General features: G+C 38.3%; 1 protein-coding gene across 1 annotated transcript in view; it reads left to right on the top strand.

The window, feature by feature from the left end:
* The first annotated feature begins 9,305 nt into the window (after window positions 1–9,305).
* LOC137628477 (uncharacterized) overlaps window positions 9,306–11,661 on the top strand; it is a 9,484-nt gene continuing 7,128 nt past the window's right edge. Inside the window, exon 1 of the mRNA XM_068359633.1 lies at window positions 9,306–9,461. Coding sequence (XP_068215734.1) covers window positions 9,306–9,461 — 156 coding nt within the window. The remainder of the gene's footprint in view (window positions 9,462–11,661) is intronic.

The raw sequence follows: 11,661 nt of genomic DNA, 5'->3' as shown, positions 1-11,661 counted from the left end.
AAATGCTTTTAATTTACTCTTGAAAAAAAAAATAGAGTTAGGGTAACTTTTAAACAAGTTTTAAGTACTATTTAAATTCCGTAATTATACCTTTTTGAGGCCCCTTTGGGTCAATAGGCGTAGGAGATGATAATGATGATGATGATGATACCTTCTAATTTCCAATAGTGATAAAAAATACAATATTTTGTAAGCAAAAGATAATTCCCTATTCCTCAAATTGAAGAAAAGAAAAAAAAAAGAATTAAAATCCGGCAATAGGTCGGGATAATTCAATTTAAAAAAAATCCAAATTGAAAAAAAAAAAAAAAAAAAAAACACGTGGCTGCCTTTCGCATCAAATAAAACATTATAACGATTACGGCGTGAAAACAGCTCAAAAGAAAAAAAAATATAAAAGACGTAAAAAAAAAAACTTCTCTCATCGTCGGCCAAAAACCATACACACACACACCTTCCTTATGAATCAAAAGGGGATTCCCCCTTCTTTACATTTTTTCATAACCATACACAGCACTTTCCCTCGAGACATATTGCCCGTTAATAAAAAGCCATAATTCTCTCTCTCTCTCTCTCTCTCTCTCTCTCTCTCTCTCTCTCTCTCTCTCTCTACAAAGAATGCATCTATAATGCCAGGGGCTGGTGCAGATATGGGGACAGTTGCAGGTATATACACACAAATAAATATGAAGGCGAAAGAGCAAATATAATAGAAAAGTTGGATTTTTTAATGGCAGAATTCCGGGAAATGAAGAAAAGAACATCATATCAGAACAGGAAGGAAGCATGGGAGAATCCATATTATTACCAATATTAAATAATGGGGATGAAACACAAACCATAATAGTAATGAATGCACAGGGTTTAGTCACGAGTAACTCTAAAAGGAAAATAGAGTTCTTAGAAGAACTAACCCAAATTGAAAAAATAGATATATTAAATATAAGTGAAACATGGTATTCCCAAGAGACTGGCAGTGATGACCAGATAAAGGGTTTCCAAACTTATAGATCAGACAGAAAAAATAGGAATCAAGGGGGAACCGCAATATATGGAAGAGACATAAATCAAGGAAAAGTATGTGAAAAATACAGCAACACAGAATGTGAATTGATTGCGGTAGAATTTGAGTTTGAAAAACTAATGAATATTGTAGTTTACAGACCCCCAAACACTAAGGAGTTTGACATAATAATAGAAAAAATAGATGATATATGTAGAAACCATAAAGACTGGAATATACTCCTATCCGGAGATTTTAACTTTCCTTTCGTGGATTGGAAAGAACGGATAGAAGAAAGTGGTTGTATGTATACATATAAAAAAGATAGTAATAGTAGCGCAGAAGATAAGAGGCAATTTGAAAAGCTTCAAGATATGCTATTAGAACATAATATGCAACAAATAAACCACATTCCAACAAGAAAGGAAAATGTCCTAGATCTAGTATTTGTGAATGAGGTGAATTATGTTAAAGAAATAATAGTGTATAACACGGGAATTTCAGACCACAATGTCATAGAATTGATAGTTCATTCCAAAGCAAGTGATCACAGAATTAATAAAAGCACAAAACTTTGGGAAGGATATGGAAAATATAACTTTTACAGTAAGAATATAAAATGGTCAGAAATAAATGAGAACTGAATAAAGAATGGAAAAATGTATTTATAAGTGATAATATACAGGTAAATACGGATATACTGTACAAAATACTGGAGAAAATTGTTGAAAAATATGTACCGAAAAAAAAACAATAAACAAAAGACGTGCATACCAAGAGACAGAAGGATCTTATTTCAGAAAATTAAAAAGTGGAAGAAAAATCTTGCAAAAGAAAAAAATGTGTGGAAAATGAGGGAAATAAAATGTAAGATAGAAAATGCAGAACAAAAGATTATACAGTCGAAAGAAAATGAAAAAAGGGACTTAGAAGAAAGGACACTTCAAAAATATAAAAAGAAACCCCAAAGTACTTTACTCCTATGCAAAAAAGATGAATAAAAGGAGAATAGAAATAGGCCCTCTAAGAATTGAAGGACGGCTAACGAATGAAAAAAAAGGAAATATGCAACATATTAGCAGAAAAATATGAGAGTGAGTTCACGCCAAGAATTGCGAATGAGAATAATGAAACAGAAATGAGAGAAGAAAATGTTGAATATCTAACGGATATAGATATTAATGAAGCAGATATTGTCACGGCTATAAAACGAAATTAAAAATGGATCGGCAGCCGGACCAGATGGAGTTCCAGCGATTTTGTTAAAAAAAACTGCAAACACTATCGCGAAGCCACTTGCAATACTGCTAAGACAGAGTATAGATATGAGCGAGATATATGTTAAACATAAATTAGCTTATATAACCCCTATCTTCAAAAGTGGATCAAGACTAGAGGCAAGCAATTATAGACCTGTTAGTCTAACATCACATATTATGAAAGTGTATGAGAGGGTAATAAAAAAGAAAATAATGAACCATTTGGTCAAAAATAATTTGTTTAATATGGGTCAACACGGTTTCGTACCTGGAAAAAGTACACAGACCCAACTGATAGCTCACTATGAAAACATATACAATAATATGATAAATGAAAAAGACACAGATGTGATCTATCTAGATTTTGCAAAAGCCTTTGACAAGGTAGACCATAACATATTGGAGAAAAAAATGAAGAAAGCATAATATTGTGGGAAAGATAGGAAAATGGGGTAAAAGAATTCCTGCAAAACAGAAAACAGATAGTGGTTGCAAATGATGAGAAATCAGATGAAGCCCAGGTAATATCTGGTGTGCCCCAAGGTACGGTATTAGCTGCACTGCTATTTGTTATTATGATCTCAGACATAGACTGTGATGTTTGAAAACTCCGTAGTGAGAAGTTTCGCCGATGACACAAGAATAAGTAGAGAAATTACTTGTGAGGAAGATAGGAACTCACTACAAAGAGATCTAAACAAAATATATGAATGGGCGGAGATAAATAGGATGGTATTTAACTCCGATAAATTCGAATCAATAAATTATGGAAACAGAGAAGGAATGGTGTATGCATACAAGGGACCTAATAATGAGACAATCACAAACAAGGAAGCAATTAAAGACCTTGGTGTAATTTTAAATAGGAATATGTTATGCAACGACCAAATAGCAACACTGTTGGCTAAATGTAAAGCAAAAATGGGAATGTATTCAGACACTTTAAAACAAGAAAAGCTGAACACATGATTATGCTTTACAAAACTTATGTGCGTAGTACACTCGAGTACTGCAATGTGATATGGTACCCACACTACCAAAAAGAATATTGCGCAAATAGAGAGTGTACAAAGGTCCTATACTGCTAGAATAGAAGAAGTTAAGGACCTTGATTACTGGGAAAGACTGCAATTTTTAAAACTATACAGTCTAGAAAGGAGAAGAGAACGCTACATGATAATACAAGCATGGAAGCAAATAGAAGGATTGCTGAAAACATCATGGAGCTTAAAGTATCAGAAAGAGCAAGCCGAGGTAGATTAATAGTGCCAAAAAGCATTCCAGGTAAACTGAGAAAGGCGCACAGGACATTAATCCACTACGCACCAGCATCGATAATGCAGCGACTATTTAATGTGCTGCCAGCTCATCTAAGAAACATATCAGGAGTGAGCGTAGATGCGTTTTAAAAATCAGCTCGATAAGTACCTAAGATGCATCCCAGGACCATCCAAGACTGGAAGATGCAAAATACACCGGAAGATGTATTAGCAACTCTCTGGTGGATATACGAGGTGCCTCACACTGAGGGACCTGGGGGAACCCAAACAAAAAATAAGGTAAGGTAAGGCTCTCTCTCTCTCTTTCCTTGGCTTCTTGTGCCTTGGGGCTCCATATTTACCACTAGGAGACTATTGATATTATCCCTCTTCACAATCCCACTAAAATACTTTGGAGAGCTTTTCTACGCCATCTCTCTCTCTCTCTCTCTCCTCTCTCTCCTCTCTCTCTCTCTCTCTCTCTCTCTCTCTCTCTCTCTCTCTCTCCATTACAAAAGCTAGCAAGATCATTCAATTCGTAGCATACTTTTTTTCAATCATAACCATATTAACTTACTTATGATTCCTCTCTCTCTCTCTCTCTCTCTCTCTCTCTCTCTCTCTCTCTCTCTCTCTCTCTCTCTTTCTCTCTCTCTCAAATAGAAGGAATCTACTGAAAACATCATGGAGCTAAAAATATCAGAAAGAGCAAGCAAAGGTAGATTAATATTGCCAAAATATATACCAGGAAAACTAAGGAAGGCGCACAGGACATTAATCCACTACGCACCAGCATCGATAATGCAGCGACTATTTAATGTGCTGCCAGCTCATCTAAGAAACATATCAGGAGTGAGCGCAGATGTGCATAAGAATAAGCTCGATAAATACCTAAGATACATCCCAGACCATCCAAGACTGGAAGATGCAAAATACACCGGAAGATGCATTAGCAACTCTCTGGTGGATATACGAGGTGCCTCACACTGAGGGACCTGGGGGAACCTAAACATAAAATAAGGAAATAAGGTAAGGGCGCTCTCTCTCTCTCTCTCTCTCTCTCTCACTCTCTCTCTCTCTCTCTCTCCTCTCCTCTCTCTCTCTCTCTCTCTCTCTCTCTCTTCGTAGCTGGATATGAAGAACTAACTCCAAAAAGTAAAGAAAACAAATTAATTAATAAGAACGTCTTTAATCAAGGTATATTTTTCATCGGTCGGGAAAAAAAGAAAAATAATAATTTTCCTCACTTTCTCATGTCGCAATTGAGCCTCGAGTTATTCCAGAATGGAAAGAATAACCAAAAGAAAGATAAAATACTTTCTTTGAAGAAATAAACCAAAGTCTAGATTAATCTGGTATAAAAGACTTTTAGTCTTTAAGGAATTCCTTGACCAAGAGAATGTCTTCATACGCGTCTCAGAAGATTTCTAAAATTATCATTTTTTCTTTGTTAATAGTTTTCTCTCTTTCTTTATCTTTGTTTCTTTTTACCTGGGATTTCACTATTTGGCCTAGTGTTTCCTTAGCCTCTGAGAAAGAGAAAGAGAAGAGAGAGAGAGAGAGAGAGAGAGAGAGAGAGAGAGAGAGAGAGAGAGAGAAGGAGAGGAGAGAGAGAGTGAGAGAGAGAGAGAAAAAAAAATATTGTCGGGAGGTGGGCGGTTTGTTCTTAGAACCAACTGCATACCTATAGTCATTTTTTTTAGCGAGGCAGATTCGCACTGACTCGTAGCGGTGCCTTTTTAGCTCGGAAAAGTTTCCTGTTATCTGATTGGTTAGAATTATCTTGTCCAACCAATCAGCAATCAGGAACATTTTCCGAGCTAAACGGGCACCCCTGCGAGTTGGTGCAAATCTGCCTCATTAAAGAGAATTGACTATAGTCCTACGAACAGGGTGGTACAGTCTGGGAAGACCTGAATGCAATGAATGATCTCAATAATGAAAAAATGCAATGAATGATCAATAATGAAAAAATGCAATGAATTATCAATAATGCAACATATGCAATATCTATACAAAACTAATTATATGACGTTGTCAGGGATTAATTTCTTTTTCTTTTATAGTTATCTTTCACATCAAAACCAGATAATATTTTGAAGTTTGGTGAGATGCCATACTAACCTCGTATCTCCGTACAGTCTACTGACTTCCAGCCATTGCCTGGCCCTCCTCCTTGGGCGCTGATCATCTGTATATATGATAAGTCTCTAGGGCACTATCCTGCTCGATAGGGCCAATGTCACTGTCCCTCGCATCTGCCATTCATGAGCGGCCTTTAAACCTTTTAAATCCATCACACAGCATCCGCCAGAGATGCACGGTCATGCCATGTCGACGATCAATTGGTAACGATCCCCTGTCATGGGAAGATCTTAGGGGGGACCAGGGGCAGGGGGAGGGGGAAGAGGGAGGGGGAAGAGGGAGGGGGGAGGGGGAGGGGGGAGGGGAAAGGGGGAAGAGGGTGGGGGAAGAGGGAGGGGGGAGGGGAAGGTGGGAGGGGAAGGGGTGGGGGAAGAGGGGTGGGGGAAGAGGGGAGGGGGAGGGGGGAGGGGGGAAGGGGGAAGAGGGAGGGGGGGAAGTGGGAGGGGGAAGGGGGAAGAGGGAAGGGGGGTCGGGTTGATGGCCTTCCGATCTGCCTGAATGATGGCTGCAGTTCCAGACCCCGAGTTGGTTGCCCGTCTGACAAATCGCTTCGACCTGCAAGACTGACCTGTGACGTCAGTGCGAAAAGGCAGGTCACAGGTCAGATGTCCTTATTCCATGGGTAAGGCAGTCGTCATTCAGTTGCAGACTTTCCTTTCTTACTTAATTTTAGATTTTTTTAAATATTCATATTACGCATTTATGTCTATTTTGAATAAAAAATCATGCAAAAGTTTGTTTATCAAACTCGCTAAACCATAGATATAAAGTCATTTAAAATCATTAAAATATTTTCCTTCTAACCAGGGGTGGCCTCAGGGAAGATCAACACACAAGTCACTGCCACAATCATTCTTTGACGACTAAATCCAGCTGTGGTCAATTGATGAAAAATCACCAGTTAAAATTTGAAGCAAAATTTAGGAGAAGTTGGACAGCAAAGTGGAAGAAAGAGAGTGAGAACAGAGGTAGAATTGAAAGCTTCGAAGTGAGGCGAAGAAAGTGATATCCTTGAGTAATGCCTGCAGTGCTCCACGTAAAGTGCACGTAAAGCACTATCAGAAATTTAGTAAAAAAATTATTCTTTCTTCTTATTTACTGTACCAACCGTGTTTCACACAATTGTACATAATTCCTTTTGTATATATTATGCTTGTATCTTCGCTCTTTCCCTCGCACTAAAACGAACATGAAAATTCATGTCTGGTTTTTTCCTCTGTAATATTGTCTGTCTTGTGAACTTATGTCCTGTTGCCTTGAGGTTTTGTATATAAGGAGAGTGTTCCACAATAATATAACTCAGTCGTTTCCAACCTGCCTTTGAGTTCACAGCCTTACTCGGCGCCGTCACATTGGTGACTCCGGAGTGACGGCGCCGAGTAAGGCTGTGAACTCAAAGGCAGGTTGGAAACGACTGAGTTATATTATTGTGGAACACTCTCCTTATATACAAAACCTCAAGGCAACAGGACATAAGTTCACAAGACAGACAATATTACAGAGGAAAAAACCAGACATGAATTTTCATGTTCGTTTTAGTGCGAGGGAAGAGCGAAGATACAAGCATAATATATACAAAAGGAATTATGTACAATTGTGTGAAACACGGTTGGTACATTACCGAAGTGATAAAAGCTCTTACAGTTTCAATTATACAGTATATACACATATATTATACACATTAATATTATTATTATTGTTATTATTACTTGCTAAGCTAAAACTCTAGTTGGGAAAGCAGGATGCTATAAACCCAGGGGCCCCAACAGGGAAAATAGCCCAGTGAGGAAGGGAAACAAGAGAAAAAATATTTTAAGAACAACATTAAAATAAATAATTCCTATATAAACTATAAAAACTTTAACAAAACAAGAGGAAGAGAAATTATATAGAATAGTAAACCCAATGGTACCCTCAAAAAAGGGTAACTCTAACCCAAGACAGTGGGAGACCATGGTACAGGGGCTATGACACTACCCAAGACTAGAGAACAATGGTTTGACTTTGGAGTGTCCTCCTATATATGTATGTATATATGTATATATATATATATATATATATATATATATATATATATATATATATATATAGTATATATATATACTAATTATATATATAATTATATATATATATTTATATATATACTATATATATATATATATATATATATATATATCAAAGCTGCAGCCCTCAAGAATATTATAAAAAATAAAACACTGCATCTCATCACTATCTGATATTCTATCATTAGTGAAATCCATTTTTGTTTATTATGAGTTCGTTTCTTACACATGTCTGATATTGGCACCAATTTATTCTTTTTCACCATTCTGTGAGAGAGAGAGAGAGAGAGAGAGAGAGAGAGAGAGAGAGAGAGAGAGAGAGGCTAACCCTTTCACATAACAACCGACTAACCTAGAAACCATAACCCAACGTTGTTTACTTAAATTCCTGCATTAAGAACAAACCGCCCATTCCCCTCAAAGTTCTCTCTCTCTCTCTCTCTCTCTCTCTCTCTCTCTCTCTCTCTCTCTCTCTCTCTCTCCTCTCTCTCTCTCAGAGGCTAAGAAAACACTGTAGACCAAATAGTGAAATCCCAGGTAAAATAGAAAAAAAAGGAAAAGCAAGAGAGAAAAACTATTAACAAAGAAAAGGCCAGTTGTGCATTGAGAACAAAATGCACAAACTCACGCACGTACAAACACACATACACACACAAACCTCGGCTTGTTCATTCTCTCGCTTCTTTCTTTCTTTCCTTCTTTCTTTCTTTTTTCTGCATTTCGACCCGAGGATCCAGAGCGACTTGTTCAAGACTCCCTCTTTCAAAGCATCTTATTCATCAGGTAAGACAAAAGGAGACGAAGGGTTAGAAATGGGGGAAGTGGGGGAGAGGGAGGGGGGTAGGGGAAGGGGGGGAATGAGGGTGGGGGTTGAAGGCGGGCCGCAAATGGAGATGATGATGGTGATGATGAAGAGGAACAAGAAATGTACGAGAAGATGTAGGAGGAGGAGAAGGTATATGAAGATTGGAGAGAGAGGGGGAGGGGGAAAGGGGGGTTGGGGGATGAAGAGATAAGGGGGGAGGGGAAGGGAGAGGGGGGGGTGTTTTAAGTAGAGAAGGGTGAAGACGTCGACGAAGAGTGTAAGAAGCAATGCTGGAAAAAGAAATGTGAAGCAGACTAAGAGTAAGAGGAGATGAAGAAGTGAAGGGGAAGACAGAGGGAGGGGGTTAAGGGTAAGACAGGGGAAGGGGGTTGAGGGTAAGACAGGGGAGGGGGGGTTGAGGGTAAGACAGGGGGAGGGGGGGTTGAGGGTAAGACAGGGGAAGGGGATTAAGGGGAAGGAGGTAGTAAGAGTGTAAGAACCATGTCGGACAAGAAATGGATGAAAAGAAATATGAAGATTGGGACACAAGAGACCAGAGGAGTGAAAGGAAGGAAAGTCGAGGAGGAAGATTGGGAGGTGACGGGGAAACGAGCCAAGGATGAGGGAGACGGAAGAAGAACAAGAAGAAGAAGAACAAGAAGAAGAAGAACAAGAAGAAGAACAACAACAATAACAACAACAACAACAACTTGAACAAGAAGAAGAACAAGGAGAAGAATAACAAGAAGAACAAGGGACAAGAAGAAGAACATGAAGAAGAAGAAAAAGAACAAGAACAAAAAGAAAAAGAACAAAAAGAGGAACAATAACAAGAAAAACAAGACGAAGAACAATAACAAGAAAAACAAGAAGAAGAAAAACAAGATGAAGAACAAGAGGAAGCAAAAGAAGAACAAAAATAAGAAAGTGAGGGGACTATTCAAGACCACATTATGTAGCAAGAAGTATAACAATAATAGCAATCAATAATGAATATAAAGAAGACTGATGGAATCTTATTAATATCAAATTAATTCCAGAGAAGGAAAAGGAAGACACAGGAAGATATGATGAAGAGTAAGAGAGAGAGGCAAAGGAGAACAAAGAACAGACATAATAGTTGACAAAAGAGGGAAAAGAGAATCTGGATTAAAAAGATGTTAGCAAAGAAGAGGAAATTTTACGATGAGAGAGAGAGAGAGAGAGAGAGAGAGAGAGAGAGAGAGAGACATCCTTGCAAGGGGCGTGTCGTAGGCGCCCACCGAAAGACGTCGAAAGGGCGGTAGGCGTAGTTGTATGCCTTGAGAGAGAGAGAGAGAGAGAGAGAGAGAGAGAGAGAGAGAGAGAGAGAGAGAATAGGAAAGTGGTGAGGGAAAGTGTTAGGTAGATAGGGATACATATATATTGTAAGAGTCTTTTGTTTCAATGTGTCTGCTGAGAGAGAGAGAGAGAGAGAGAGAGAGAGAGAGAGAGAGAGAGAGAGAGAGAGAGAGAGAGAGAGAGAGAGAGAGAGGAATGTATGGTGAGGATGAAATTGTGTGTTCTCGCTGTAAAGGAGAAGGCACTATATATGCCTTTGCTCACGCTCCCCCCCTCCCCTCCCCCCTCCCCTTATCCCCGAGGGCTGCATTGTCCAAAAACAACAGCGAGGGGAGGCTATGGAGGGGGGGGGGGGGGGGAGAAGGTGGGGTCACGTGGGGGGGGGAAGGAGATCTTCTTAATAACCTTTTGAATAATTAAAAATTCTACTGTCTTCGATTCTGTCTTCGACTCTTGCTGCAAGAAGATACAAGAAGAATATTGTATTGAGAGAGAGAGAGGGAGAGGATGAGAGAGAGAGAGAGAGAGAGAGGAGAGAGAGAGAGAGAAATTGTCTATTAATTTCACATATCAAGCAATGTTACTTGAATATTAGATCCATTATAACTATGTAATTCAGGCTTACAATTCTATATATTTAAAACCAATAAAATCTCCCTCTGATAGGAGTAGGAGTAAGTAGTCATACCCTTGGTGAGAGGGGCGGGCTGGCAGCTTGTGAGCATATCTATCCATATATTAAACCGTCACTTGACGGGTCACGTACACTAGTTAAATAGAATTTATGTTTTTAAAATGCAAATTTCGCTTGGTTTAATGAGATGGGAAACCAGCATACGCAAAGATTTTAACGTTATTAATGATCTTGAAATATTGCCCATTTTTCATTCATTACTTATATGTAATTCATTTGCTATTCTCTTATTTCCTTTCCTCACTGGGCTACTTTCCCTATTAGAGCCATTAGGCTTGCAACTTGGCCAAGCCAATAATAATAATAATAATAATAATGATAATAATAATATGTAGAACAAATCGATATCATGAAGGACGCCCCTTCCCCCCCCCCTCCTCTCTCTCTCTCTCATCCCTCTCTCTCTCTCTCTCTCTCTCTCTCTCTCTCTCTCTCTCTCTCTCCTCTCTCTCTCTCTCTCTCTATCAGGCAAATTTGCGAGTCTCCATGGTAAACTACGCCATTATCAAAGTGGGCTAAATGTTTAAAAATTCTTTGCATAAATGTAAAATATACTTCCATTTAAAAGTATTTACTATTATTATTATTATTATTATTATTATTATTATTATTATTATTATTATTATTATTAGTCACAAGCTGCATTCGAAAACTATCAACATAAAGTGGCATTTGAGTTAGAATGCAGTGGAGAACTATCAACATAAAGTGCATTTGAGTTAGAATGCAGTTGAGAACTGTCAACATAGAAGTGCATTAGAGTTAGAATGCAGTGGAGAACTGTCAACATAAAGTGCATTAGAGTTAGAATGCAGTGGAGAACTGGTCAACATAAAGTGCATTAGAGTTAGAATGCAGTGGGAAGAACTGGTCAACATAAAGTGCATTTAATTAGAATGCAGTGGGGAAGTGTCAACATAAAGTGCATTTGAGTTAGAATGCAGTGAAGAACTGTCAACATTAAATGTATTCGAGTTAGAATGTAGTGGAGAACTGTCAACATAAAGTGCATTCGAGTTAAAATGCAGTGGAGGACTGTCAACATAAAGTGCAATTCGAGTTAAAATACAGTGGAGAACTGTCAAACATAAAAGTGTATTCGAGTTAGAATGT

Source organism: Palaemon carinicauda, chromosome 36 (assembly GCF_036898095.1).
Source record: "Palaemon carinicauda isolate YSFRI2023 chromosome 36, ASM3689809v2, whole genome shotgun sequence".
Taxonomy (NCBI): Eukaryota; Metazoa; Arthropoda; class Malacostraca; order Decapoda; family Palaemonidae; genus Palaemon; species Palaemon carinicauda.
Note: the sequence above shows the minus strand (reverse complement) of the source record. Positions and strands in the feature narration are given on the sequence as shown.